Here is a 23,897-nt window from a genome sequence, read left to right as displayed (position 1 = left end):
TTTGGATGAGGCAGCAGGTTTATTTATATTCTCCCGAGACAGAAGGATGGGACGGCCTCCGCTCGGAGGCTGCACGTTCTAGGTCAGCTAGCTTCCAATGGCAGCTACGCCCGGGGCCTTCTGAACGGGACATTGCACGGATGGATCCCCGGACCCCCTCACCCCCATGCACACACACCGGACAAGGCTGGGAACCCAGTCACAACTCTGCAGGCTTTTCCGAGGAAGGGAAGGTGGGAGATCTCAGGTTCTACACTGGTCTGCAAAGAAATCCCACAAACTATCCCTAAAACAGACAGGGCAGGACACACGCCACGTGAACGGATTCCCTGCTGGCTGGGCTTCCCTGTGGGAGACTGCAGGCCTGCAGGGGAGACGAGCTCCAAGCACAGACGGTGGTCAGTGCATTCGGGATGATCCCCTCCCGGTCACGAGCGCAGCTCGTAATGGCCTTCCTCCCCAGGAAGGGAGAGTCACTGAGTGTTCTTGGACATGCACATTCCCCTCCCCCCATCCAGCACCTAAGGATGCACTCACACTTGGGGACGGACTGGGCCCGAGGCAGCGATCGGGACAAGGTATTCTTTGTATTCTCTGAATTACAATCTTTTCCTGGGTCTGTCCCCCAGGGGTGACTTCCCCCCCCACCCAGAGTTTGTGAGCTTCCCTCCTTGGGAACACCCTGCGAGGAGGAGATCCCCTTCCTCCCCTACACCGGGGGCACGCTGGGGCTGGCCCGAGATACTCTGCCAGGCGGGAAGTGGCTGGAACATTCTGCCAGGGGGGGAAAGAGCTCAAAGGAACACCGGGCAAACACTCTAACCTCCATTTTTGGATGAGGAAAGTGTCTCACGGGTAAAATGACTTGGCAAGGTCACATAGCAACGGCTTCAGACCAGGCGGTGCGTCTCCCCATCTCAGGAGGTTCTGCTGTCCCAGAGACTCGGGCCAACTCCAGGGACCCTCCGTCCCCCTGCCCTGGGGCTCCTGAGCCGGCTCTCGTCTCCAGGCCTCCCTAACTCGGTTCTCACATCGGGTACCCTCTGCTCTCCTCCCTTGGGCTTCGACAGCCCTGCAGACGCAGCTGGGCAGAGCTACCCGGCTTCTGGACGAGGGAGACGCAGCTCACACGAGGCACGAGCCAGCCCGTCTGCCGTTGCCTTCCCAGTGCCGTCTTTCCTGCTTCCAAGTAGTTAGACAAAGCTCTCGCCCCGAGTGGGATGGAGTGCCATGGCCAACCTGGGGCTTGGGGGAAAGGCACCCGCACTTCAGATAGGGAGGCTTCCTTCCATCCTCGAAAAACGCTCCTGGGAGATGCTGGGAGTTAGTAGGAAGATCTGGGGGCTTCAGGAAGGTGGGGAGCTCGGCGCCGTTCTAGCATCCCGGCCAGCAGGAGTGCCAGGAGCCCCTTGTTGCTTCCAGCGCCATTACTATTTGGGCTGGGACAGTGTCAGGAGGCACATGCCATCCCCTGGGCCGTGGCGCCTGGCTTCGGGCTGCGCTCCATCCTCGTGGGAGCCGCTCCTCGGGGCTCCATCATGCAGCAGGTCTTTGTGGGAGTCTCCTAAGCTGTCGACGTGTGCACAGAAGACACTTTCAAAGATGGAGGGCAGCCATTAACAGGGAATATGGGCCACGAACCAGACACATCCAACGTGAAGGGCCACACTCTCCAGGTCATGGGCTCTGTGGTTGTGACTAAAGCCTCTGGGTTCCCGTCTCATAACTGGGTCAAGGCCTCTAGAAAGACCTGCATGTTCTCACTTCCTAGAGAGGAGACTTTCAGTCCATACTGATATGGCCCGCTCAGGTGACCGCTGCCCACTTACGGCCACTGTCTTTGTACTGGGATCCCCAGGCTTAACAAGGGGCTGGGCCCAGAGAAGGGCTTCATGCGTGTTGACTGGCTGCCCTACTAGTAATAGCCAAGTCTGTGACTTCCCCCCCCCCCAAGTGTTTGCGAGCTTCCCTCCTTGGGAATACCTGCGAGGAGATCCCCTTCCTCCCCAGACTGGGGGCACTCCATGGCCGGCCCTGCCCGGCTTGCACTGGGGCTAACCCGAGATACTCTGCCAGGTGGGAAGTGGCTGGAACATTCTGCCAGCCAGAGACACGGAGGAAAAGCCATAAGCATGATAGCAAAGGGGGGACTGCAGAGGCGGGGTGGTCATGGGGCAAGAGCCAGGGGTGCATGATGGGAACTGTGGGTGTGGTGCCCTCCAGCGTGATGGCAGGTCCCCGTGCTGGGGGCCATGGGGGACAAGAAGGGGCAAGGGAGCGCACGCCCTGCAGCGAGGGGAGGGCACAGATCCAAGAAAGCATGGCCGTGAATAATGGGGGACAGCCCTCTGCCACCTCATAAGCTCACACCTTGATGAGGAGGGGGCCTGGGCTGTTTGCCGTGTCTCCTGGAGAGCCACAGACCCCACGGGCCCTACTCTTCTGGCTCCCTCACCCTCCCTGCCATGTCCTGGAGGCCCGCGGCGCCATCTGCCTCCGAGGCTGCTGGAAGGGCCTCTGCCTTTTCCTCCTGGGCCACATCTGCAGACTCATCTCCGGTAACTCCAGGGTCAGGTTCTGGCTGCTCCTCATTAGAATTCGAATCCACCTCTGGCTCTTTTTCTGAGGAAAAAAAGAAGTCACCAGTGAGTACGAGTCCATGCTGATGCTCCTGTTCTCGGCCTCATGACTCGCTCATCTAACTGAGAGCGACTTTTTAGGGCTGATGATTATGCCCACATGTCCATGTCAGGAGCAGTGTGGTTCAGGAAGCAGAAAGGAGGCAATCACGATCGGGAAACCTGCCGGGACGGGCCATTTCCGGGCTCCAAGAAGAGATTTGGAGCCAGAAGAGGGGATCTGGTCCCCCCGGTCTTCTTACTGGGGAGGGACTGAGCCCAAGAGATGTGAAGGGCCTGCATGGGACCACTATAGCTTAAACTGGAAGGGACCAACGCCCACCTTTTACAGATGAGGAACTGAGGACCAGGAGTCTCAGTGGCTTGTCACAGTTCAAAGGAACCTTATATGGCAGGGCCAGGGATGGAACTTTGGTCCTGGGCCTACAAGTTCCACACCATTTCCACTGGGCTACATTGCCTCCGGGATAAGGCCTCCCTGAAGCTGTAGCTCACACTGGAAATTCTGTAGGCAAAGACATGGAGGCTCAGAGAAGGAAAGAAACATGCCGAACACCACTGGGCGGCCGGGTGGCGCCACACTGCACAGAGGGCCAAGCTAGGAAGGTTCCTCTTCCCAAGTTCAAATCTGGCCTCCGACACTCCTTAACTGTGTGACCCTGGGCAAGTCACCTTACTCTGTTTATCTCGGTTTCCTCATCTGTAAAATGTGCTGGAGGAAACAGATAATCCCTCCAGCATTTCTGCCAATAAAACCCCAAGTGGGGTCATGAAGAGTCGGACACCTCCCCACTCCAGCCTTATCCTGGGGCACAGAAATCCTAGGGTGGAAACCCCATTCCACCCGTACGTGTAACCTTTAGGTCTGAGGGGGCTTCCTGCGGCACCGAGAGGTCACACAAGCAGAGCAGGTCTGGCACTTGACCAATTCAGAGGCCACTGCAAGTGTCTGGGTGAGCTGTACCAAGGGGGGAAGCTGGCAGCCACGTGGACAGTGAGAGGGGAGAGATGTCTGGCAACTAAGGGGACACGTGGGGTGAAAGATAGCGAGGAGGGGAGGATAATGCCGACATTGTATCAGGAAACATGAAACGAGAAAGTGTAGAATGGTAGCCAGAGGGACAGCGACAGAGCTGGTAATCTAGGTTCAAGGCCCACGCACACAGCAGAAGGCTCTGTGACTTTAACCTTGGGGCTCTAGGTAAATTTTAAGACTATAAGCTACAGAGTCTGTCAGTCTGCCTGGGTAAGGGGCATCTCCCAGTGGGAACTTCCCATACCCATAAAATCCCCCCCAGGAAGGAGAGAAGCCATCATCCCTCCTGAACGTCAGAGGCCCGGCCCATTTCCCGTGCTGGTCACCCCAAGGCAGGCTAGGTTACTAGTGATCCTTTCCAAGTCTGGGCTCTTCTGTGCGGGGGCCAAAAGAGCCATTTCATTTCATCAAACATTTACTAGACACTTATTTGAGGATGCCATTAAGCTAAGCTCTCTGGGAGAGATACAAGGCAAAAGATGATTCGGCCCCTGCCTTCCAGAAGCTTACATCCTAGTAAGGTACAGATCCAGCTGACTAGTTCCGGGCAGCTCCCCTTCCTACTGCCCGCCTTCAAACTCCTGGCCTGAAAAGTCAGAAGAGCCCATCTACACAGGCTGCTTACCTGTTTTCTGTCTTTCTTCTTGCCTCTTCTTCTCTTTGGCGGCTTCTAGCTCTTGTTTCTCATATGCGGCCTTCAGCTCCTTACAGACTTTTTTATGAGTGAACCAGTGGATCTTCTGGCAATTCTGGTTGCAATAAATGACCTGCAAGTGATCAAGGAAGGCCCTTCCGGTTCAAATCATTTCTTGAAAACCCCCAACTTGCCTTTCACTGGAAAGATTGGATTTTTGACAACACAGTCATGAATCCAATGAAAGCATTTGCCAAGTGCTTGCTTTGTGTTCTTTTGCCCGTGGCAAGTATGGGACAGGAAAAGATCTCAGCTTCGTTGTGCAAATGAGCCTCTTAGACCAAAATGTTCTTGACTGAATGAGAGGTTAGGGTTAGGAAGAGCAGACAGAAATAACAGGAAAGGGATTAGGGGAGGGGGTGGGGGGCAAGGAGGGGAAAATTGGAACAAAAGGTTTTGCAATTGTCAATGCTGTAAAATTACCCATTCATACATCTTGTAAATAAAAAGCTATAATTAAAAAAAAGAAAAGAAAAGAAAAAAATAAAAAATAAAATAGGAAAGGGATTAGGGCAAAAACTGACCAGTAGATTCAGAAACAGGACAGAGAAACTAGAATGGAAAAGCAGAGAGGGCATTAACTCTATGGAAAGGGAAATGAATGAAAGAATGAAAAAGCATTTAGCATGTGTTTACCATGTGCCAAGCATATGCTAAGTGCTGCGAGTGGGCAGCAGCATCTTACCAACAAGGAACTAAGGAGGAACAAAAGGATGCTGTCAGAAAGATCCCTGACCAGAAAAAAGGAGGCACGGGGGATCCTGAGTGGAAACTCCTTGTGCTCTCATGGCACCTCGCGCCAAGAAGACCCGTTGAGTGGGTAAATCCCATGTGGATGATTTTGGGGAGGATGTGGACAGAGTTTGCACGGGGTAAGAGCACAATCGCGGGGGCATAATGTGCCATGTTGGAGGGAGTCCCCATAGCGAGGAGACCCAGCTAAATGTCTACGATACCCCACCATCCATTTAGGCTAAGTACCACACCAGCAGGGTCTGGCCACTCGGCTTACCATTTTACACACCGAACACCTCTTGTCTGCTCCCTTTTCTCCACACGTGGTGCAGAACTCGACGTCCACGAATCCCACTTGACCAGTGATGGCTTGAGTGAGCACAGAGAAGGCCGTGGGGTCGGAGCCCTGCAGAGGGAGGGAAGGACACACGGCACAGTCAGACCCGATGCAATCACCAAAACGAGCTCGCCACCCTCCCCCACGGGGTCCACGCAGGCCCGGAGATGCCAGCTGTCTGGGTCACGTTGGCCTTAAGCCCGCAGGAAGATTTTAATGTGGCACATTTGTAAATTAAGATTAAGGGATCAGGGTTCATTGGAAGACACGTCAGGGAGCCAATTTTGTGACTACAGTTGTTAATTCAGGACAACAGGGCCTCTCCTGGTTCCATTTTTTAATGAAACAGTAGGTTCTCGGTGATTACACGTTGGGAAGAAAGTTCCACATCATTCTCCTGGGGTACAGAAGGGGATTTCCTACATCTCTCGGCCCGGGGGACTTGGGAGGTGAGGAAATAGGAGTGACCGGCCCCCGAGCCACAGAGTATTTAAAAATCTCCTGGCTTCCAGACAGTGAGCAAGGCCATGCTTGTGACCAGCTTGCTCACTGCCTTCCTTTATGGGCTTAAAGGTCCTCGACTTCCTATGCCCCCGGTGAGCCGGCCAGCTCCTCCCCACGACAGTTGTGCCAGAATGGAGGGGTTGCCTCGGGCAGGGACGGCACCCTCTTCGCTAAGCCATGGCCGGGAGATGAGTGAGGATTCTCCCCTGGGGGAACACGTCCCATCAGGGGTCCCTTCCAGGCCTGAGATCCCAGTGGCAGGCAGAGAACAAAGTCGGCTCCCACTCCGTGGGCCCGCCCGCCCCGCAGCTCTGGGGCTCACGGTGCCTCTTACAATCTCGACGGGGGCGATGCTCCTGACGAGCTGCTGGAGGAGGGTGGTCTCACAGTAAGGGAACTTGCGGATGCACTCGCGAATGAACTTCTCCTGGTAGACGGGAAAGCCGTCCGACTCTCGGCCTTTTAACAAACTAGGACAAAGAGAAATACGTTTGACACATCCCGGGCATATCCATGAGCCCCGGGGCCTCAGTGCTCTCCCTATAAAGTGGCACCTGTGGTTCAGCGTGTCCAAAAGGGAATCAGTGACCCCGATTCCTGGCTGTTCCCCAAGGGTCACATCCGGCCTCCAGACCGCAGCCTTCTCCCTGGCCCGCCCCCAGCCCCACCCCCGCGGGCCCACCTTTTGATGAAGCCGTCCAGTTTGTCCTCGCGCTCCGACAGGAACTTGGCGCACTTCTGAAAGACGCAGCTGAGGTAGTGCATCTTCATGGCCAGGACCTCGTTCATGTCCCGCTGCTTCATGCACTTCTCGCAGATCAGCTCCATCACACGCGCGCACTTCTTCAGGGCGTCCACCTCCGCCAGCAGAGGGTTCTCTTTTATGAGCATCACAATCTGAAAGGAAGAGAGTGGACTCAGAACCTGCGCGGGGGCTTCCCGAGCACCCCCCCCGAACGGGCTCGGAGTGCGGGTTATGGGCACAGCGGCGGCTGGTGTTTCTCTGGTGCCGGAAGGTTTATGGGACATTCTATACAGTCCATAGTTAATCCTCCCTGGAAGACAGGCACTATTGTACCCATTTTACAGATGAGGAAGCAGAGGCTGAGAGCTCAAGTAAGATGAGTCAAGAGTCACACAGCTAGTAAGTATCTGGGATAGGTTAAATTCAAGTTTCCCTGACCCAGCCAGCCCCCCAGTCACAGGCACACTCGTGTCTGACTCAACCTCAGGGAGTGCTCTCAGTCAGTTTCTTCCTTGGTGTCTCTGCTGCTCCCACAGGGCCCCAAGGGATGGGAAAGGAAAAGAACCCCTACAGAGGGGAGCCCCCCCGCCCCCCGCAGCACTGCCATCGGCCCCAGAACAGGGCAGAACCCTGGCCTAGGCCCCCCCAGACATGGGGACAGCGAGAGAGGCCTCTGTGCAGCTGACGGCCTAGAGAACTGAGACCAGCAACCGTCCATCAGTCCACAGGCATTAGGTGCCTCCCATGAGTCGGGCCGGTGCCGGGAGGCTGAGGATACAAAGACAGGCAGAGGCCCCGCCCTCGCGGAGCTCCAGTTTGGGGGGGCAAACAGTTCTGTCCAACAGGACAAAGACAGCATCCAACAAAGGGGAGACCCTCCATTAGGGAGGCCCAGGGGAGATGAGAGCTCTGGACTAGAAAGGTCCTCTAGAAAGCAAGGGGATGAACGGAACCCACGGCTCAACTGTGGCAAGCGGGGGGTTGGGGACTCCCAAACCACCCCCCTCAACGCTGCCCAGCTGGGCTCCCAGGACAACCCCGGTCCGCACACCTGGGCAGCCTCGCTGCTCCCACGGCCACCCCTGGAGTTGACCTGGGCATCCTCGCCATTCCTAGGACCACCATCAGAACTGACCGGGCAGCCTCGCTGCTCCCATGGCTGCTCTCAGAGCCAACCTTGGGCAAGCTCGCCGCTCCCACGGCCACCCTTAGGGCCCCTGGGCAGTCATATCAAAATGCTGCTCCTTCTCCTGCCAGAAGCACCAGGCTCGGGGCACAAGACGCTTTCTTGAATCTGTTTGGGTTGAGTATTTGTTATGCGGTTTCGCTCTACTTGTTAAATCGTATTTCATTTAAAAATAAACCACATAAAGCATACCTTCCCGTCCCTAGAGGCCCCTCCTCCCTCCCCTTTCTCCGGGTTTGGGCCAAGTCTCACCCCTCTTCGTCCCGGGAAGCCTCTGCAGGAAGGAAAAGCAGCCGAAAAGTTTTCCCTCCAAATACGCTCCCGGGAGGTTTCTAAGGAAGTGCTGGGGCCGGCTCCCTATCCCTCGTGGATGGAGGGGAGGGGAGCGGGGAAAGGGCACTGAATCCCCATGATCATAGTTTGGGCAAAAAAGGGAAAGGTCCTGACCCTCTTGTACTTGGGAGCAGCAGGCCGCGGGGGCCCCGGGCCTGCTCTGCAGGGGCCCTGCCCCTAACGGCACGGGGTCTGCCCGCTTTGTACTTCAGGAACAGCCCTGGAAAGGCCTATGGCTGGTCTGATGCGTACTGGCCCATCTTTCTCTTATTCCATCTACTCTCTCCATTTTTCTCTCTCATTCTGTTTTTCACTCTCCACCTCTCTCTCTCATTGTCTCTTACTTTCTCCATCTCTTTAATTGTTTTTTACTCTCTCCATCTCTCTCATTCTGTCTCTCACTTTCTCCATCTCTCTCATTTTTTCTCTCTCCATCTCTTATTCTCTTACCGTTTCTTACTCTCCCTTTCTCTCTCCCTCTGTCCATCTCTCTCATTCTGGCTCTCTCTCCTTTCCTCTTTTTTCTTTCCTTTCCCTCTCTCTTCTCTTCTCCCCTCCTCCGCTCAGGGGCAAACACGCACTCTCTGTGCCAGCAGCCTGTGAGACTCCCCTACGCCGCCTGCCCGAGCCCGGTTCCTCAGGAGGGCCCACCTTGGCCGCCCTCGCCTCCCCGCGGCCCACTCCCTGGAGCTCCGCTGCCCTCCCTTCCCTCTGCCTTTGTTTTTCTTCCTTCACAATTCACGTTGCAGATTCTGGGCAAAGAGCCCAAATCCCCCAGTGCTCTGACATCCACGGGGGCCCAAGCCAAGCTCTGCTGCCATAGCGACCTGTGGGCCCCGTGCACCCAGGCAAACACCCGTCACTGGGTGGGGGAGGGAGCTCCAGGTGCCGTGACCCGGCTGGGGCTGGGAGGCTACACGGCCGGCTCTGTGCTGGGGGCTCCCTGTGCACATCGTGCCTCGTGAACGGGGCCTCCCGAGTGTGGCTAAAAGAACCCTGGTGCCAAACTTGCCTAAAGAGGCCGAGACACAGGAGGGAAGAGGATGGGTCCAATCCGGGGGCCCAGGAAGGGGGCCCATGGGAGCCGAGCCCCCTGCCCTAAGAGGCAGACCCTGGAGAGGTGGCAGGGCGAGCTTCCTGAGCAGCCATGCTGGGCAATCTGAGAGGCGGCCGGCGCGCCCTCCCGGGAGGTCTTTGCAAGGCTGGCCACCCGCCTGTCAGGGACCCTTGGGGTCTCCTGGGGGCTCCCTTCCTATCCTGAGACCCTGGCACTGCAGGTACAGGACGTAACTCCCAGCAGGCTCAGCGGCTCCCAAGTTCTCCTCAGCTGATCTTGTAATGGTTCGTCTCCTTTTTAACAAAAGAGTCTCTGAAGTAACAGCTTCCTCATGCTGCCAGCCTCTAACGAGTCTGATCCAAGGGACTCTAGGCCTCTAGTGTTGGCTCCTGGGAAGTGAGGTCGATGAAGAAACATCTCCACTACAGCAGCCTCACCAGCTCCGTGAGGGGGGGCCTCCAGCCTCTGGCTGGAGGTGGGCCGGGGGCAGCCGGGGAGGCCGCGCTCTTGGTCTTTGCCTAAAAGAGCCAGGTCAGTAATACGAGAATTCAACTGTTTTTTAACGGTCAGAATGAGGGTGAAATGGTCTTCATGAGTCACACAAAGTTTCCAGAGAAAGGAGGGCTCCCCTCTGAACACCCCGAGGGCACAGAGGCCTGGGCGGCAAGCGGGCCCTGGCTCGGGGTGGGAGTGGGCATGGGAGGGAGGCAGTCTCTCCGGCTGCAGGGTCACTTCTGGCAGCATTCAGGGATCCACACAGATCAGGCTTTGGGAGCGAAGCCTCAGGGCTCACCCTGGCAGGACCCTGGCCAATGGCAGGGATACAAGCACGGGGCACTGCTGCTCCCTTCTCCCTCTCCTTCCTCGCTGGGTGAGGGCAGCAAGGCCGTGTTTGGCCAGACTCCCGGGGGGGGCTCCAGGACCCAGCACTCATCGGCCCAGGTGCCCAAGGCCACGCTCTCGCTACCCCCTTCCCTGGGGTTTCCAAGAGGGCCTTGTGGGAGGAGCCCCGGCTGCTGCCCCCCACTTTCCTGCTTTCCCATCTTCCAAGGCCTTCCATGTTCTGGCCTGCCCCTCCCAGGGCCTCCATTCTTGCCCCTGCCCTCCTTCATCCTCGGCCTCCCTGAATCCCTGAACCTCGCCCCTTGTTGTCCTTTCTGCTCCCTCTCCCTGGCCTCCCTCCTCCTCCCTGCTCTGCCTCTGAGATGGCCTTCGCCCTCGGGCTCTCCCAGCCGCTGGGATGCCCATCATTCTCTCCTTTCTCAGGCAGGTCGGGCCCTGCTCGGTCTGGGCCTCCATCATTCTCTGGCAGGTCGGACCCTGCTCGGTACCCTCCTCTCCTTGCACCCACCTCTGCTCTCACACTGGAGGACGCCAGGTCCCCACACCAGCCTTCCTGTGTCGTCCCAGTGACCTGTGCCCGGCCTCAGACCCCAGAGTCCTCCCATCCACCTCGGCTGCCTGTGAGTCTCCCAGCTCCAGATGAAGAGCTCCGAGACTGGCCCTTTCTGACCCAGCCCATCAGCTCTCCCCTGCCTGGCCGTCTGACCCTGTTCTCAGTTACGGTCTCCTTCGCGCAGACCACCCCCACCCCCTCCTTTTCTGACCTGCCCACCCTCCCTCCCCAAGGCTGCTCCAATGACCTCCTCTGCATTGGGATCCAGCCTCTGTTCCTGTCCTGCCACTAAGGCCTCCCAGAGCTCCTGATCTGCCCGCCTCCATCAGCTTCTCAGTCACCCCGGCCTGTGGCACCTGCCGTGGCTCCCTGCCCCCTCTCCCTCACCCCCATTTACGCCAGGCCAGTCCTGTGGGCACCCCTTCTCTCCCCTCCGGTCCTTTCTCTGCATTCGCTCTCCAGCTTGGTGGGTCAAGGCCCCCAATGGCCTCCTCCCCCTCCCCACCAGGCCCCTCCCCAGACTCACCTCCCCCCAGCTCCCCAAACAGTCCTACAGTCTGGCCCCGACCTCCCAAGGGTCACAGCCCTGGACACTGAGTCACGATGTCCCATTTGGGGTAAAACAGGACAATAAAGGAAGCATTCTGGCTGTGAGTTGCCACTGAGGGGAGAGAGTAAAAGCCCCAGGAGAATGGCCGCTCTGAGGCAGAGCAGCAGGGACAGGGTCCGAAGCCTGGCACTGGGATTCGGGCTCAGCTTCCTCACTTGGGAGCTGGAGATAAAAGGAGCCGGCCTCCCCCCAGGCCCTGCCCTGCCGCCCGTGCCCGCTTCACCATCACATCCTTCCCTGTGGGGGACGACCCGGGAACGCCAGCCTGGAACTCCAGTCCTGCGCTTTCCTCCCTTTTGGGCTGCCTGACCGGAACCCAGCTCTCCAGGTGGGCTTTTCAGTCCAGAGTCAGGGTCCCCGACTCCTCCCTGGCCCTGAGATAAGGGCAGCAAGCTGCTGCCTTGTGGCCTGGCCTTGGGGATGCCCACAAGGTCACGGCGGGGAGAAGAGATCCCTGGGGACGCGGGCCCGAGTCCCAGCCAAGGTCCCGAGAGTCAAGGGTCCCCCAAGACCCAAGAGTCCCCGAAGGGCAGAGAGCCCGGGGCGGGCTGCCTCCCAGCCCATTACCTTGACAGGATGGAGATTGGTGGTGGTGACCATCTTGTGCAGGGGCCCCGCCAGCTTGGGGGGCAGCCTGGGCTCCTTTTCCAGTCCCTGGGGCTTGGTGTAGTAATCCAGTCTCTCCCGAGGGCAGAAGTTGTTAATCACGGTCACGCAGTCGTGCTGGCCTTGGGAAGGAAGCAGCAGCTGAGAAGTCTCGTCCCGGGACAAGGCCCGGCTAGCCGCCCCCCACCTGGGAGGAAAACCTGGGGCCCCTGTCTGCCCCTTCCCAGGGCGTCCCCCCCAGGGCTCGGCAGGGCCCCTCCCCAAGGCTCTCTGCCGAAGCCAGAATTACCCAGATGCCTCTATCCAGCCCCCTCCATAGAACAGTGGGAACTCCCTGATGGCAGGGCCTCTTCCCTGTTTGCCTTTACGTCCCCAGCTCCCAGAAGAGCTTGACACCTCCCAAAGGTGCACTTGACTGGGGAGGCACAGAGAGGGTAAGTGTCCCAGAGGCACACGGCCATTCCTCACCCACCAGCTTGTACCCTCTGACTTCTGACCTCCACTATGGCAGCTGTGACATTGAACTCAATTTGTAACGGCTCTGGGCAAAGAGCTTTCTAGATAACTTCTTACAGTAATGGCTGAAATGAGCTGTTCCCTCGCTCTCACTGAGCACTGCTCCCTATTCCCCTCTTAAGTCCTCCCCACAAAACATCTGATTTCCTTTATTTAATTTTCCTCCAGAGTAGGCTGTTCTCCTTCCTTTTCTTGGATGACGGGGAGGGCTTGAGAAATACTTGCCGTACTGGGGAGCAGAGCCAACAGCTTAGCTTCTGCCTCCCCAATTAAGCCCCAAGCCAAGATCTCTGACTCCTTCAAAGCAGAAAAGGGCAGATCGGGGAAGGACAGAGTCCTAAAGGTAGCCATTCTCAGTTAATGAATCTTTTTTTTCCTTCTAGGGCACCCTTGCCACTGCCCCCCCCCCCAAAAAAAAACCTGGACACTTAATTGAGCCCCTTCCCCATGAGCAAATACTCCCAAACTCATGTCCAAATGGTGCCGTCTTGAGACTTTCCAGTCTACTCTGCCCAGTCCAGCCCCAGGGAACATTGGCCAATGAACAGAGAAGGTGTTTACTAAACACTGGCCCAGCCTGCTCATCTCCAAAGCCGCCTGAGCTCTCTTGTGACTTTCCGCCATGAAAGCCCCAGGGAAGGATTCCAAGTCATAGCCCTGCTCAGTCTCCTTCAGGCTGCTCCCCAAGCCTCACTTCAGTCGCTGTGTCAGCAGTCCTGCTCAGGCTCATTTCCCAGGCTCCCCCTCCCCCCTGCTTAGGGTAGTTAAACTAACTCGCCTAGCTCTTTTTAACACTCTTTGTTCCAGCCCTGCACAGGCTGCCCTTGCCTCCTACTGGCTTTCTTCCAGGCTCACCTCTCAGGTGCCATCTTGGGTTAGAAGGCTTGTCTATCCCCCAGATGTCAGAGCTCTCCCTCTGTCTACATGTTGTGTGCCCCAGAAAAACATAAGCTCCTTGAGCACAGGGGCCATTTGTCCTTTTGGTCTCTGTTTCTCCATCACCTCCAGTTGGTGCCCTAAAGAAGCCTCTCCATCCCCTCCAGCAGGTATCCTAAAGGAACCTCTCCATCCCCTTCAGCGGGTGCCCTAAAGGAGCCTCTCCATCACCTCCAGCGGGTGCCCTAAAGGAGCTTCTCAATGAATGCTTGTTGAATTGCAAAGAGTGAAAAGACGTAGACTTAAGCACGTGGCTTTTGTGAAGGACTCCTCATCCTTCTCCATTTCTCTCAAGAGCTGTAAGAGCTTGCCTCGCCTGCCTCCCACCCTGCCCATAATGTGCGCCCGTTTAATTAAGGCCAGCCAAAGCAACTGGCAAGGAGAAGGGAGAAATCTGCTGCCGATATTCCAAAACACTACGAACAGCTGACGTCAAGGGAGCACTTGAGACGTCAACTGATTTATGTCCCAAGGAGATGTTGTTGGACAAATCTTCTTACGGCCCCCTTGATTAATCGCTGACGGTATTCGACTTACTTACCCACAAAGGCTGCCATCTGTGCTGCCGTCCTGCCGACCGAGTTCACAACGTCCGTGTCCGCGCCAGCTTCCAACATTACCCGAGTAATCTCTTTATTTCCTAAAATTGAAAGGAACACACCCTTAAGAACAGTATCATTTTAAGCACTTTTCCCCAAGGCTCCCGAAGGATTTTATCTGGGGAATGTTTTTGTGTTATAATGGGATTTTTTGGCTCACAAGGCACAGGAGCTGGGACCCCCTCTCTGCCGTCCCCTGGAAGTAGTCTGTGGGGGGCATTAACTCCACCAGCAGGACCAGAGGCCTCTTCCCAAACTTACTGATGGGCGTGCAGATGGGAGAGTGTGTGGGACTGGGAATCGGGATAATCTGGGTAAAGATCCTTTCTCAGATCCTTCCTGGCACAATATTGGGCAAATCACCTAATTCCTCGGGTGCAAAAGGAGGCCAGCGGACTTTGACTTTGTCAAACCCACATTAGGTTTCAAACTTCAAAAAAAATCATCATCATCTCAACTTTATGGAGGGAGAGGAGAATTTATCCTAAAAACCCTCAGCTGGCATCAGGGCAGGACGATGGCAAAGGGGGACAAGAGCCTGAGAGGCTGGGTGGTGACAACCCAGGAAACGCTAGTTAGAGGCGAGTGCCCGAAAGGCCGGAGGCTTGCCCGACTCACCAGAAAGCCCGGCGAACATGAGGGCCGTGTAGCCGTGCTCGTGTTCGTTGCAGTTCACGTTGGCCCCATGCCGCAGGAGCATCCGACACATGTCGATTTTCCCCTTATATGCTGCGTGCATGAGCGGTGTCATCCCGTGCTTTGGGAAAGGCAAGGAAAGGGAGATTCAGTTACAGGAGGCCAGTTCTTCCTCGGGAGATTTCTGCCCAAGAACTAATTGTGCCCGGGCCCCTGGTGGAGATTGCAGCTCCATACGGCACGGACACGGGGCAGGACATGGAGGGCACGGATGCTTTCGGCCAGGTCCCCCTCCCCAGACAGCCCCCATGTCCACATCCACATCCATGAGCACGATGAGCAAGAAGATTCTCTGACTTAAATACATGCATTTCTGGGGTGCCGGGGTCAGAACGGCAACGGGCATCTTTTATTCATCGGACAGCAATGTGAAAAGGGCTCGTTCCCAGCACCTGAGAGGACCCACGTCTAGGGAGATGCTTATGGGTGAGCCACTCGCCTGTCCGGCTTCACCTGGGTGTGGTGGCCCTCGGGGCGGACCCCCTTGGGGCAGACTCCCTCGGTCCCTCCCCACAATGCCTCGTTCCAGGCCCAGGCCGAGCCCAGAGCTGGGACTCAGTCAGTGTAGCCCTGGACACAGACCCTCCCTGAGGCGCACTTCTGCTTCCACAGCAAGCTTAGGGCACAGTCCCAACTCAACTGAGGTCCTTCCTTTGAAGTCCCGGCCAAGTGCACGGTGACAGACACGGAAAGACAATGCAAGGAAAGCCGTAAAAATCCAACTGTCTGAGATTTGGCCACAAAGACTCCTGGGACTGCCAGTGAGCGGGCTCCTGTTAGCAGCAATGGCTCACGGCTCTAGGCGATAAAGTAGGAATGCCTTTTTCACAGCAGGAAAACCCCACCTCAGGCACCGGCAGGCTGACCTTGCCCATCACCAAATTAAAGGGTCAGACCCCCTCCTGGGGCTCTGCCCATGAGGACACCAGGCCCAGGATCAGAGGTTCAGTGGCCTACAAAGGTCACATCTGAAGCCGTGCTTTTCGAGTCCCCATCGAACGCCTTTTCCTGACTCTGGTCACCACCGGCTCCATCTGGTCAGACACTACAGCCCTTTTAGGAAGACCTGGACCTGCCTCGTTTTCCCTTCCCTGGCACTAACCAGGCCCTCCAGGGCCTGCCTCCTGCCTGTCCAAGCTGAAGGCTGAGGACACCCCGTCCCCCCCATTTCCCACGAGAAGCATGAAGGTGATGGAGAAGCTACACAGGGCAGGGCAGTGCTGGGGCTTCATCTGAGCCCTCGGCCTCCGAAGCCTAGAGGCCCCTTCCGGCCCCCTCCGGCATTCCCGAGAGACCCAAGCTCAGCAGCAGGCTGTTCTTTGTTGGGCGCACAGCCGTCCCCTCCCCGAGCCAGGAGCCCCACGAGATCCAGCTCTGGCCCAGCTCCGTGTCCCCGCCAGCTCTGGGTCGCTCAAGAACATTCATCTGCCACGAGCAGAGGCCGGCCTGGAATCCTGCTTCTCCCAACTGTTCCCCCCATTTCCTGCCTCCACTGTGTCTCCTCCGGGGTTATTGCATCCTCTCCTCCTCCTCCTCCTCCTCCACTGCCTGCTCCCCAGAGGACACTGGAGCTTGTGCTTCCCTAACCCTGACCTTGCTCTTAAATCCTGAGAACTGGCTTCTTCCCCAAGCCCAGCAAGTCTTTTGCTATTCTGGGCTCATCTCTAGGGAGGCACCCGCTGGGCTGACGACCCCCAAGGCGGTCGGCAGCAAGCTTGGCTCGGTTCCACACTGAGCGCCTTTAACTGGGGCAGGTACAATGTGTTTAACTGTGCCTCCAAGAAGAGATGACAAAGGACATCTGCGGGGTACTTTCCACTGGTTCTCAAAGCAGAGACGGGATTTCTGACCGCTCCCTTAAATACCCCGGTTCCTCTCCCCTTCTCGGCTCCCCCATCCGCCCGAGAATTTCCTGCTCGCCAAGACAGGCCGTTTCCTTAATAGAATGAAGGAGAATGGGAACCTGAAGGCAGGTCCCAAGAACGTTCTGAACGCACCCAGGAAACAACCCTGCCTCTTACTCTCTGTAAATCCTGGGGCCGCAGTAGAAGCCAAAAAACTTTACCTCATCCAGACAGTTGACACGAACATTCTTGCTTCCCAACAGTCGGCCGGCCTCTTGGACATTTCCTTGAAAGAAATCACACATGAATAGGTACTCAGAAATGCATTGAAAACTGTTTAAAAGCTGCCCCCACTCATTTCCAAAATATATAGAGAATTGACTCTAATTTATAAGAAATCAAGCCATTCTCCAATTGATAAATGGTCAAAGGCCAACAGGATGATTTCAGAAAGGCCTGGAGAGACTTACACAAACTGATGCTGAGTGAAATGAGCAGCACCAGGAGATCATTATATACTTCAACAACAATACTAGATGATGACCAGTTCTGATGGATCAGGCCATCCTCAGCAACGAGATCAACCAAATCATTTTTAATGGAGCAGTAATGAACTGAACTAGCTATGCCCAGAAAAATAACTCTGGGAGATGACTAAAAACCATTACATTAAATTTCCAATCCCTATATTTATGCCCACCTGCATTTTTGATTTCCTTCACAAGCTAATTGTACAATAATTCAGAGTCTGATTCTTTTTGTACAGCAAAATAATGTTTTGGTCATGTATACTTATTGTGTATCTAAGTTATATTTTAATATATTTAACATCTACTGGTCATCCTGCCATCTAGGGAGGGGTGGGGGTAAGAGGTGAAAATTGGAACAAGAGGTTTGGCAATTGTTAATGCTGTAAAGTTACCCATGTATATATCCTGTAAATAAAAGGCTATTAAATAAAAAAAAAAAAAAAAAAAAAAAGATAAATGGTCAAAGGATATGAACAGACAATTTTCAGATGATAAAATTAAAACTATTACTACTCATATGAAAGAGTGTTCCAAATCACTATTGATCAGAGAAATGCAAATTAAGACAACTCTGAGATACCACTATACACCTGTCAGATTGGCCAGAATGACAGGGAAAGATAATGCAGAATGTTGGAGGGGATGTGGGAAAACAGGGACACTGATACATTGTTGGTGGAATTGTGAATACATCCAGCCATTCTGGAGAGCAATTTGGAACTATGCCCAAAAAGTTATCAAACTGTGCATACTCTTTCATCCAGCAGTGTCTCTACTGGGCTTATACCCCAAAGAGATACTAAAAAAGGGAAAGGGACCTGTATGTGCCAAAATGTTTGTGGCAGCCCTGTTTGTAGTGGCCAGAAGCTGGAAAATGAATGGATGCCCATCAATTGGAGAATGGTTGAGTAAATTGTGGTATATGAATGTTATGGAATATTATTGTTCTGTAAGAAATGACCAACAGGACGAATACAGAGAGGATTGGTGAGACTTGCATGAACTGATGCTGAGCGAAATGAGCAGAACCAGGAAATCATTATATACATCAACAGCGATACTGTATGAGGATATATTCTGATGGAAGTGGATTTCTTCAACAAAGACAAGATCCAACTGAGTTTCAATTGATCAAGGATGGACAGAAGCAGCTACACCCAAAGAAAGAACACTAGGAAATGAATGTAAACTGCTTGCATTTTTGTTCTTCTTCCCGGGTTATTTCTACCTTCTAAATCCAATTCTCCTTGAGCAACAAGAAAACTGTTCGGTTCTGCACAAATATATTATATCCAAGATCCACTGCAATCTATTTAACATGTATAGGAATGCTTGCCATCTTTGGGGAGAGGGCGGAGGGAGGGAGGGGAAAAATCGGAACAGAAGTGAGTGCAAGGGATAATGTTGTAAAAAACTACCTAATAGGTTCTGTCAATAAAAAGTTATTTAAAAAAAAAAAAAAAAAGCTGCCCCAAAAATTACTTTATAGAGCTAGAAAAAATAATAACCAATTTCATGTGGAAGAACAAAAGGTCAAAAATATCGAGGGAATTACTGAAAAAAAAAATGCAAAGAAAGGTTGCCTGGCTGTACCACACCTAAAATGAAAATTATTTGGTACCTACTAAGAAACAGAGCACTATGGGTGGAATAGATTAGGGACACGAGACATAATAGTTAACGACTACTGTTTCATAAATCCAAAGATTCCAACTTCTGGGATAAGGACACACCATTTGACAAAAATTGCTGGGAAAATTGGAAAATAGTAAGGCAGAAACTAACCACAAAGTAACATCTCATACCCTTTACTAAAACAGGATTGAAATGGGTACATGATTTAGACATAAAGGATGATACTATAAGCAAATCAGAAGAGCAAGGGATAGTCTACCTGTAGATCTTTGGAAAAGGGAAGAATTTGTGGTCTATAAAACTAGAGAACATTATGAAATACAAGATAGATTGATTACATTAAATTAAAAAGTTTTTGCACAAATGGAATCAATGCAGCCAAGATTAGAAAGGAAGTAGATAGCTGGGAATTTTTACAGCCAATGCTTCTGATAAAGACCTGATTTCTATAACATATAAAGAAGTGAGTCAAATTTATAGGAATATAAGTCATTCCCCAATTGATAAATGGTCAATTGAGGTGAACAATTTTCAGTTGAAGAAAGTAAAGCCATCTATAATCATATTAAAAAAATGATCTAAGTCACTATTGATTAGAGAAATGCAAATTAAGACAACTGTGAAATACCACCTCACAACTATCAGACTGACTAAGATGACAGAAAAAAGATAATTATAAATGTTGGAGGGAATGTGGGAAAATTGAGACACTAAGACATTGTTGGTGGAGTTGTGAATTGATTCACAACCATTCTGGAAAACAATTTGGAACTATGCCCAAAGGGCTATCAAATTGTACATACATTTTGATCCAAATGTGTCACTACTGGGTCTATATCCCAAAGAGACCATAAAAGAGGGAAAAGGTCCCACATGTGCAAAAATATTTGTAGCAGCTCTTTCTGTAGTAGCAAAGAATTAAAATTGTGTAGATGTCCATTTGGGGAATGACTGAATGATTTATGGTATGTGAATGTTATGGAATATTATTGTTCTATAAGAAATGAGCAGGTTGATTTCAGAAAAGCCTGGAGAGATTTAAAGGACTGATGTTGAGTGAAGTGAGCAAAACCAAGAAAACATAATATACAGTAACATCAAGATTATGTAATGATCAAATATGATCAATAATGAGTTGGATCATTGAATTGTCAAAAAGAGCTCATGACAGAGTTAGCTCTTCTCAGCAATTCAATGATCCAACAAAATTTCGATAGACTTGGGTTAGAAAATGCCGTTGGCATCCCGAGAGAAGTATGGAGACTGAATGTCCATTAATCCATAATATTTTTACCTTTTTTGTTTGTTTTTTTCTTTTTTATGTTTTTTTTTCCCTTTTATTCTGATTTTTCCTTCACAACACAACAAATATGGAAACATTTAAAAGGATTATACATATCAAATTGCTTGCTGTTTTGGGGAGGGGAGAGGGAAGGAAAAAACTTGAAACACAAAGTTTCCAAAAATGAATGTTGAAAACTATCTTTACATGTAATTGGAACAATAAAATACTATTGAGGAAAAAAGAAGCCAAGGCTCCTGACAGCCCCCTCCCATTTCCTTGACATGAATTATCTGCTCTCTGAAGACAGCAGCTCAGAGGAAATTTAGATCCACTACATATTGTCAGCTATTCCAAAGCCCTTGGATTCTGTTCCAGGAGTCAGTGTGATGTCTAGTGCACCAGATTTCTGCTCAGCTCTGGGGTGCCTTAGATCCCTTCCTTCCCCTTTCAGACTCCATCAGATGTAAATCTGCTTCCCCTTAAGCAATCATACAAAGACAAAGATTAAGTTGTTTGCCCTCCAATACAAAGCAAAGCAACCCCACATATGGACCAGCATACTTGCCCTCAGGAAGCTTCCACATTCAGGGAGACAATCTGAGGGGGAAAAGGGAGTACAGAAAGTAAGAGGAAGGGAGAATTAATCTAAAGTCTCTCTGAATAAGGGGCAGAGCCCCCCAAAATGATAAAAGACCCAGCAAGAAGAGACAAAGTGCTGGTAAGGTGTGAGGCCGGGTCTGGGACTCCATTTCCCTAGGCAGATGAGGAGGATCTCCTGAACTCAGGAGTTCTCAGCTGCACTAAACTGGCCATCCAGAGTGAGCCCTGTGGGCAAAAGAGCTGGCCTAGGGAGGGATGAACTGATCTGAGTAAGATCTGAGCAGGTCAGAGCTGCCGGGGTAGACAATGGGCACCTGGCCCCTGCTCTGCCAGCCTGATACGGGGTCGAGGTGATGAAGAGGGCAGGGATAGGACAGAAGCCCATCATAGTTGCATGGCTGGACGGCAGAGAAAAGGAAACCACTGCAGAAACCTTTATTCCTGCTCTGTGTCAGTCACAAATTTATGAAACAAATTGGCCAGGGAATGCTTTAAAAGTCAAGAAAATCACTTGACCCACGGCAGCGTTCGTGATTAAAATTCCATGTTAATATTAGCCAGGAATGTGAAAACCCAGAGTTCCCAGCGTCCCCTCTCCCCCTGCAGATCTGCTACTGTGACTAAGGGGCTTTAAGGACCCTCAGGGCAAGGGCCAAAGCTCCCAAGGACCAAGGCTGGCCACCCTGCCCAGGCAAGGGGCAGCAGCAGCAGCCCACTGGGCGAGACTGCCTGGTTCAGTTGGGAAAAGGATAATGGATATTAGAGAAACACAGAAGTCTTGCCAAAGGTGGGAGGACTCTGGGAACTGGAGGCCCAACAGAGAGCTCATTGTTCCTTCTTCTCTTCCCTCAAAACAGTTTTACTCTACTTAATGTGGGTCAGCTGCGCCTCTCCTCTAGCTGGGGGGCTCCTATGCAAGGGTGGGGAGAGGCAGCCATCTGCACCTCCAGGAGGGGAGGTCACGCTTCTGAAAGATGAGCAGAAGCTGGGACGGGGGCAGCATCCAGGTCAAGCTCTGTCAAACGGACATCTAGCCTCTGCTTGGAAACTCGGTCTGCCCCACTGTCGGATCAGAGAGCCGGTCTGCCCGAGAAGGCTGCTGTGACCTCCCGTCCCAGCACTGACCCTTCCGGCAGCATCCAAGCCCCTCTTCATGCAGGGAGCTCCTTCACCCATGGAGATGGGTACTTTCTTTCGGAGAGCTCGGTTGAGGACTGGGAGATGCAGTGACTGGTCTGGAGTCTCCCGGGTATCCGAAGCTTGTCTTCCACTTGCGGCGTTTACGACTCTCCAGTAGCCATGGAATAAAGGCTTCATTCGTTCATCGCTTACGGGGAAGAGTGGAAGTGAGACTGACAGCTAACAGATCTGGTGTCAAATGCTCTCTGATCATGTAAACCTCAGTGACCTTAGCCATGGCCCCCCTGGGGGTCTGCTTCCGACCGCTCTGAGGGTCCTCCCAGCTTCAGCTGTCTGAGCTCCTCACCCTGGCTACCCCCAAAGGCTTGGCCCAAAATGGCCTCACTCCACTGGGCCTCAGTTTACTTATTTGCTCTGCCCACATCCTAGGGGCCCATTTTCAGTCTGGAGAAAGAGCTAGAAGGACAGGAAGTGTGCTAGACTAGGAGATATCAGGACTCTAAATCTAGGCCTCCCATTTACCTTGTGACTTTGGATGAGTCACTGATTTCTATCTGGACCTCCTTTCACTTCTGAGTCACCTTTTCCTTAAGATTCCAGGTGTGAGGTCCATTACAGATTGTAATCTTCCATTAAAAAATGATATTAATCTGTCCTTTTAGCCTTAACATAAAAGCGTAAGGGAATCTCTGCCTGAAAACCGGAGTTAATTCTTAGTTATGTTTCCCAAAAGGATCAGGAACTTCTTTGGGTGACCTAGCTCCTGGGTCTGCCCTCCCTTCTGTGATGGCTCCTGTGGCCGAAGACCACAGCAGGAGAGAGATGCAAAGCGATGGACATCCGCTCTCCTCCCCGGTCAAATGCCCTCCCTCGGGCTATGAGAGGCAGTTCTAGCTCTCGTGTTTTCTCCATTTTGATCCTTTTCCCTAAGATTTGTCCAATGGCCCACTGATAGCTCAGGAGGCGCACTGATGGCTCAGGAGGCCCGCTGGCTCAGCATCTTCTGCTTGTGGTGCAATAATTCTCCTTTCAGGGCACAGTCCCCAGGTTCCAGGACCTAGCACTGTGAGGGGCGGGGAACACAGGAGGTTCTGAGTCCCCGGGCACCGTGCAATGGGCACCTGAACCCCATCCTCCGAGCCGCTGGAGGCCTGGGGGTCTGCTGGGGAAGGACATAGGAAGGAGAGACCCAGAAAGCAGTGGCACCCGTAGGAGGGGTGGGATCTAGGTGGGCCTAAAAGGGGAGGCCGGGTGAGCCCAGGCAGGCTCCCACGTGTGCAGGCGCTCCTCCCCCCCCCCCCCCCCACCGAGGCCCCCCCCCCCCCCCCCACCGAGGCGGGGCTTGGCGTTCTCCAAAGCAGCGGCAGTAGCTAGCTCGGGAGGCCGGTTGGCCCTGGAAGCGGAAGCTTCTTCCACAAGCTGGGGAAGGGGCGGGGGATGGGAGGGGGAGTTAGGTTGCACGCAAGAAACTTGCAATCATCGATGACACCGGGACTATTTGGGGAGGGGTACGGAAGGGGGTTAGCGGCTCTCTGAGGCCACATGTTGGGGGAGTAGGGGCCCCCGTGATCTGCAAGCCCAACCTTCCCCCGTGGAGGAGGGGAGGGAGGGCTGCAATTCGAGTCTCAAAGCTCTCTCTGGCTCCCTGACCCTCTACATCCCCGTGCCCGTGCCAGCCTGGAGGGGAGGCAGCCGCTCTGCCCCAGAGCCTTTCACGGCCCAGACAGCAGGGGCCGGGCCGGGCTGGGCCGGGCCTGGCGTCCTCACCTTGCCCGATGACTTCCAGCAGCTCCTTCTCTTCCTGGGTCAGCTCGCCTTTCTTGGGAGGAGCCATGGGGCGGCCGCCGTACGCCGGGCTTGCAGGATTCTGCCCGCCCGCTCGCCCGTAGGATTCGACCAGAGAAACTTTGTTGCAGTATTTGTTGCAAACGTTCCCTCGGTGACCCCGGGAGCACCTCAGCTAAGGATACAAAGTAGCAAGCCCCGCCACTGGCAGCTCCCGCAGCCTCTCCTCGGAGCAGCGCAGGCAGAGCGCCTCGGGATCCGCCTCCCGCCCGCTCCTCCTCCTGCAGGGCCAGCCGGGGGCAGAGGAAAGGGGGGAACAGACCAAGATCAGGAACCAAGGGGAGGACGTAACCTTCTCCACATGCTTGCATGTATGTTCTAGGCCAGCGAGGGCCTCTGGACACTTTGAACAACTTATGGATTCTTCACTTCTGCTGGACTACGATTGAGTCT

The 23,897-nt window shown here is 53.6% G+C and overlaps 1 protein-coding gene across 1 annotated transcript; it reads right to left on the bottom strand.

The window, feature by feature from the left end:
• ANKMY2 (ankyrin repeat and MYND domain containing 2) lies at positions 1–23,761 on the bottom strand. The gene is made up of 10 exons (XM_012551624.3): positions 23,427–23,761; positions 16,691–16,755; positions 14,548–14,686; positions 13,872–13,970; positions 11,840–12,000; positions 6,628–6,842; positions 6,280–6,415; positions 5,382–5,510; positions 4,301–4,442; positions 1–2,622 (listed from the first exon to the last, which is right to left on the bottom strand). Exons 1-10 carry the CDS (start codon positions 23,491–23,493, stop codon positions 2,435–2,437), a joined length of 1,341 nt encoding a protein of 446 aa, XP_012407078.1. The 5' UTR covers positions 23,494–23,761; the 3' UTR covers positions 1–2,434.
• Positions 23,762–23,897: the final 136 nt, after the last annotated feature.

The sequence above is a fragment of the Sarcophilus harrisii genome, chromosome 5 (genome assembly GCF_902635505.1).
Source record: "Sarcophilus harrisii chromosome 5, mSarHar1.11, whole genome shotgun sequence".
Taxonomy (NCBI): domain Eukaryota; kingdom Metazoa; phylum Chordata; class Mammalia; order Dasyuromorphia; family Dasyuridae; genus Sarcophilus; species Sarcophilus harrisii.
This window is presented reverse-complemented; position numbering and strand designations above follow the sequence as displayed.